The sequence below is a fragment of the Meriones unguiculatus genome, chromosome 17 (assembly GCF_030254825.1).
Source record: "Meriones unguiculatus strain TT.TT164.6M chromosome 17, Bangor_MerUng_6.1, whole genome shotgun sequence".
Taxonomy (NCBI): domain Eukaryota; kingdom Metazoa; phylum Chordata; class Mammalia; order Rodentia; family Muridae; genus Meriones; species Meriones unguiculatus.
The window spans coordinates 90,622,182-90,628,369 of record NC_083364.1 but is presented as its reverse complement, the minus strand read 5'-3'; the positions used below and the strand labels follow the sequence as shown (position 1 = coordinate 90,628,369).

The 6,188-nt window shown below is 40.0% G+C and overlaps 1 protein-coding gene across 1 annotated transcript; it reads left to right on the top strand.

Annotated features, from left to right (window-relative positions):
- Window positions 1-243: 243 nt before the first annotated feature.
- Window positions 244-2,677, top strand: Cldn8 (claudin 8). The gene has a single exon (XM_021627214.2). It carries the CDS (start codon window positions 448-450, stop codon window positions 1,123-1,125), a length of 678 nt encoding a protein of 225 aa, XP_021482889.1. The 5' UTR covers window positions 244-447; the 3' UTR covers window positions 1,126-2,677.
- Window positions 2,678-6,188: the final 3,511 nt, after the last annotated feature.

The window sequence follows — 6,188 nt, the reverse complement described above, 5'->3', positions numbered from 1 at the left end:
GGCAGAGACTGGCTCTGTCCTTGCTGATTGTGCAAACATTCGTAATTGTGCCTCTAGGTAAACATACTGCTGTCTTCTTGGAAAAAAGAGAAGTACAAAGAATGTTTATTTGCAAGCCCAGTCTTCCCAAGTATCCAGAGTTGGTTTAGACACACCTGAGCTCCCCTCCCCCCCCCCCTGTATTGGCTTAGAAAGTTGCCACACCTGATTTGCAAGTTTACTGTTGGAGCCAATGGGGTGGAGGGGGGGGTTGTCTCACCAGCCAGCACTGGATTTGATCTGGCTAGAAAGAGCAAAGCCGTTGCTATTGTAAAAAAAGAAAAAGAAAAATCACCGCTCTCTGAGTTCATTTCTGCAGAACTGTTCCCTCCCAAGGCACGCGGATGTCTGCTTGAGAGCAGTCCTTCCTCCCTATTCAGCATTCCAGCTGGATAAACTCGGACAACCATGGCAACCTACGTTCTTCAGATGGCTGGACTGGTGCTTGGTGGTGTTGGCATGGTGGGCACAGTGGCTGTTACTATCATGCCTCAGTGGAGAGTGTCTGCCTTCATCGAAAGTAACATTGTGGTCTTTGAGAACCGCTGGGAAGGCCTGTGGATGAACTGCATGAGGCATGCCAACATCAGAATGCAGTGCAAGGTCTACGACTCCCTGCTGGCTCTTAGTCCAGACCTCCAGGCGTCCAGAGGACTGATGTGCGCTGCCTCGGTCCTGTCCTTCCTGGCTTTCATGACAGCCATCCTCGGAATGAAGTGCACCAGGTGTACGGGAGAGGATGAGAACGTGAAGAGCCGCATCTTGCTGACGGCAGGAATCATCTTTGTCATCACTGGCTTGGTTGTGCTCATCCCTGTCAGCTGGGTTGCCAACTCCATCATCAGAGACTTCTACAACCCGCTGGTGGATGTGGCCCAGAAGCGTGAGCTTGGAGAAGCCCTCTACATAGGCTGGACCACAGCGCTGGTGCTGATCGCTGGGGGAGTGCTGTTCTGTTGCGTGTTTTGCTGCACCGAAAGGAGCAGCAGTTACAGATACTCCATCCCATCTCATCGCACCACTCAAAGGAGTTTCCACGCGGAAAAGAGATCCCCGAGCATATACTCCAAAAGTCAGTATGTGTAGTTGTGTGTGTGTGTTAACTGTAGCTATAAAGCCAAGCAAGTCACTGAAACGGCCGCTATTTCAGAGAAATGGAGCCCACAGTGTACCCATCTACCTTTCGTAACTGCCTAGCACTCAGTACAGGAAATACGCAGCGTCTATGATTCCATAAATGGCTTTAGCAGAATGAGGTATTATGCACATTGCTTCAATTGTTCTAGGAAGCATAGTCATTTGTTTTCTGAAATGGTTCACACAGCTCTTCCTTTTATCAGTTACTCTAAAACGGCACATCTAAAGACTGTTGGTTTAAACTGTAATTTCTCTGTGTCATGCTATTATACAAGTAGGTGAGGGGGGCAGTTATATCTCACACAAATAGAGACAGGCTTATATGGCTCTATTTAAAGTGAAATGCCAATCCATCACTCTGAATAAATAGAAATCAGCTATTGCTTTTCAGGGGGAGCTTGGGATAGAAGGGAAGAAGGCTGATATTAATTTCCTTAAAACAGCTTAAGGATTAGTGGATTCTATTTATAGTGAAGGTTAAAATGAAGGCTTTAATCATTAGTGTAAAGGAAAATAAATGGCTTTCTGATATCCTGCTTTGCAGCCTCTGGGAGTTACAAATCCCATCACCTTTATCCTTTCCCTCCAGAGGCCATTACTTTTTGTTGTCTATTAAATTAGTATCTTTTAAATTTTAAAGCAGACATTTTGGCAAAATATTTTTTGCTCAAACTACTTTTATCACAATTGTGCTAAGAAGAGAGATAAAGCAGTGGTCCTAGAAAAATGAACAATTTTAGAAAAATAAATTTATTTTAACCTTTATGTTTAGAGATGTATTGTTTTTCAAATGAAGTCATATGTGTAAGGGACATTTCAAACACTATTTGTGCATAATTTTGGAGAATTTGTCAGTATAAATGAAGAAGAAAAGAAAGAATGTTTTGATTGTCATTTTTTTTACCCAAAAAAGGCACAACTATTCCAAACCAAAAAATGTGTCCTTTCTGAACTCATGTAACTAAATCCAAGTAGTCAGTTCAGTTCTGTTAAAGATGAATTTCTGTACTTGCTACTTGTTTTTGCTGAGTTTTACTAAAGTGTGGTATTACTATGTGTTTCTTCCTAATTTGAGACAATTGTTAATCCAATTTCAAATACATGAGTCTGTATTAATGATTTCTGTGTAATTTGCTCTGTATCTTATATTGATAAATTGTACCTCTTATAACAAGATAGCATTCTTACATTTACCATCCTTTTATTTGTGCAAGTTTTTAAAACTTGGCATTGACTATTTTAGTTTTGAACATAGATTATGTGTTCATTTTTAGGTGTAGTGTATGATTTAAAATCAATTTACCTTATAAAGACTACATGAATGCACTAATAGTTGATAACTATAATATATTAATAATATGTTAAGTTGTACTTAAGTCCAATGAAATTTATTTGTTGTAAGTGTTGTGATGTAATCATTGTGCTTTAAAAAGTTGTCTATGTATATTTCAACTTCTGAGAATTAATATGAATTAAAAGTAATGCTTGATTTTGAAGTATATATCATATTTATATGAGGTATATTATTAAACCTTTGTAATATTAATATTGCAGTTGCTTCAGTTCACTAGTGGGAAAACCTCAAAGGAGTTCAATGATTGCCAATGATACTAGTAGAAAACATGAGTTGACATCATTGCAAAAGTCTCCAATGAAAGTTTATTATGTTTCATACAAACCAATCTTTGTATGTGACATTAAATGAAAACGCCTTAGTTATTGTCCCCATGAGGGTAATGTTAAGTGCTGATCCACCTTGGGCAATTTTGCCCCTTTGGGTCCAAACATTTGCTGGGAGCAGAAGTAACATAATGGCTTACAAAAGAAATCCAGCAAACCCATTTTCTACACGCCAGTCTCTAATCAACAATTACTTAGTTTCCCTAAGTGTCACTGACCCCATTATTTTCTTTTTTTAAAAAATTTTTTATTTAACTTTTATTAATTACACTTTATTCATTTTGTATCCCCCATAAGCCCCTCCCATTATTTTCTTGCTCCACCCTTCCCTCAACTAAAACAGAATCTGAGATTCTGAGACTACTTCTTTGGTATTTCTGGAAGTGTCTCTTCCTTTTCTGCCTTTACTGTAATCCCATTTCTTGTCTCAAAAATAGTTCTTATATTCTTGTGTCACTGTATCAATATTTTTCATCCAACTAGCTGCCAAATTATTTTTAATTAATTAATTGATTAACCAATTAATTTGTTTTACCTCTTACCAGTTTCCCCTCCCTCCTCTCCTCCCAGTTCCTCCACCTCAAACCTCCCCACCCCATCCATTCCGTTTAAAGTTGAGCCAGCCTCCCATAGACATCACCCAGCCATGGAATATCAAGTTATAGTGAAACTAGGCACCTCCTTTTCTATTAAGGCTAGACAAGACAAGTAGGAGAAAAAGGGTCCCAAAGGCAAGCAATGGAGTCAGAGACACTGCCTTTTTCCAGTGTTAGAAGTCCTGTAAGAAGACCAAGCTGCACAACTGTTAAATACACAGAGGGCCTATGTCAGGCCCATGCAGTCTCCCTGTTCAGTGTCTGTGAGCCCCTATGGGCTCATATTAGTTGATTCTATGAGTTTTCTTGTGGTGTCCTTGACCCCTGTGATACCTACAATCTTTCCTCCTATTCTTTCACAGGATTCTCCAAGCTTTACAGTGTTTGGCTTGGGGCTTTCCAATAGTGGGTAAGTGAAGCCTCTCTGGTGACAACTGGCTAGAAAGCAATCTGAGTATAGCAGGATATCACTAGAAATCATTTCAGTGACTTTTTTTCGTTCATGTTTGGTTCTACAGTGGGTCTCTGGGCTATCCAGTGTGTATTTCCTGGCTCTCTGGGCAGTGTCAGGTGTGAACTCCCTATCGTGGTCTGGGTCTTGAGCTCAAGCAGTCGTTGGTTGGGCATTCCCACAATGGCTGCACCACCTTTACTCCAGAATATCTCGTAGGCAGGACAAACTGTAGGTTGAAGGTTTTGTGGTTGGGGCCAAAGTTTAATTATAGTTGTTTCTAAAATATATCAAGAACAACAAGAAGGCTCAGCAGGTAAAGGCTCTTGCTATCCAAGTCTGGAGCCCTGAGTTCTACCCATAGAATCCTTGACATATGTGCTGTGATATCTGAATCCTCTATACAGAGAAACATATGTGTGTGTGTGTGTGTGTGTATGTAATCAACTTTCTTAAAAATATAAAACTTAGGAATTAAATACAAAATTATTTCTACCATCTTTTGTCCTTATATTTGAAGGTATGCCAAATTTCCTAAAATGTAAAGTCCAAGTACCTTGCATACAACAAGTATCAGAAACCAACAAACAAAACTATTTTATAATCTGGGAAGTGAATTCCATCAGATAATGAAACAGTGTGTGACCAGTAGGACAACTAGATGATTGATGTACAAATATTAGAAAACTCACATGACAAAGCTCTCCTTTAATATTCTGAAAGAGATATACTTAACTTGGAAAATAATTTAGTTGGTGGCAAAGCATGTGCCAATGTAAGTTTTTAAATATTATTTTAAAGGAAAACATTATCTCAAAACAGAGAGAAAACAAAGGGTAAGTAAGGATAGTTTTATTTATTTGTTTATTTTTTTAATCTTTATTAAATTATTATTTATTACAATTTATTCACTTTTTATCCCAGCTGTAGCCTACCCCTCCTCTCCTCCAAGTCCCATGCACTCTCCCTCTTCTTACCCTATGCCCCTGCCTTAGTCCACTGATAAAAGAGGACTTCCTCCCCCTCTATCTGACCCTAGCCTGTCAGGTCTCTTCAAGGCTGGCTGCATCCTCCTCCATGGGCTGGCAAGGCTGTAACCCACAGGGAGAGGTGATAAGACAGCTTGCCACTGAGTTCATGTTGGGGACAACCCCTGTTCCCCTTTTTAGGGAACCCACTTGGAAACTGAGCAACCTAAAGGCTTCATCTGAGCAGGGAGTCTGGGTCCTCTCCATGTATGGCTCTCAACTGGAGTATCAATCTCTACAGCCCCCCACCCCCACCCCCGGGCCCAGATATTTTGGTTCTGTTGTTTTCCTTGTGGAGCTCCTGTCCCCTCCTGGTTTTTCTAACTCCCCCTTCTTCCATAAGGTTCCCTGCACTCTACCCAAAGTTTGGCTATGGGTCTCAGCACCTGCTTTAATACCCTGCTGGGTAGAGTCTTTCAGAGGCCCTCTATGGAAGGCTCCTGTCCTGTTCACTGTCTTCTACTTCCAATGTCTATCTTGTTTGCCCTTCTGAATGAGGTTTCAGCCTCTTCCCTAGTGTCCTCCTTGTTGTTTAGCTTCTTTAAGATTATAGATTTTAGTATGTTTATCCTATATTATATGGCTAATAGCCATTTATAATGAGCATATACCATGTGTGTCTTTCTGCCTCTGGGTTACCTCACTCAGGATGATCTTTTCAAGTTCTATCCATTTGCCTGCAAAGGTCATGATTTCCATGGTTTTTTTTTTTTTTCAACTCAAGTTGGTAGTCCTTTATAAACATCCATTATACAATCTCCCATCTTCAGCAAAAGACTGTAGACATCAAGAAGCATGGTCCCAAGAATCAAACTCTGGTCAAGCTGCTTATTCACTTGCTTCCTCAAAAACTCTAGAGTAAAAAGCCCACACAAAGTCACTGTGGCATAATTACTATTAATTAAGAAGTCAGTGTATGTATAAATACAAAAACATATGCTAGCATATTGGATTGCTGAGTAGTATTCCATTCTGTAAATGTAGCACAATTTCTGTATCTATTCCTCTGTTGAGGTACATCTAGGTGTTTTCCAGATTCTGTCTATTACAAATAGAGCTGCTACAAACATGGTTGAGCAAATGTCCTTGTTGTGTACTTGAACATCTTTTGGGTATATGCCTAGGAGTGGTATAACTGGATCTTGAGGTAGCACTATTCCTAATTGTCTGAGAAAGCGCCAGATTGATTTCCAAAGTAGTTGTACAAGATTACATTCCCACCAGCAATGGAGGAGGGTTCCCTTTTCTCTACATTCT

Coding starts and splice junctions, on each gene's coding strand:
- Cldn8 (XM_021627214.2), top strand. CDS start 448: ATGGCAACCTACGTTCTTCAGATGGCTGGACTGGTGCTTGGTGGTGTT.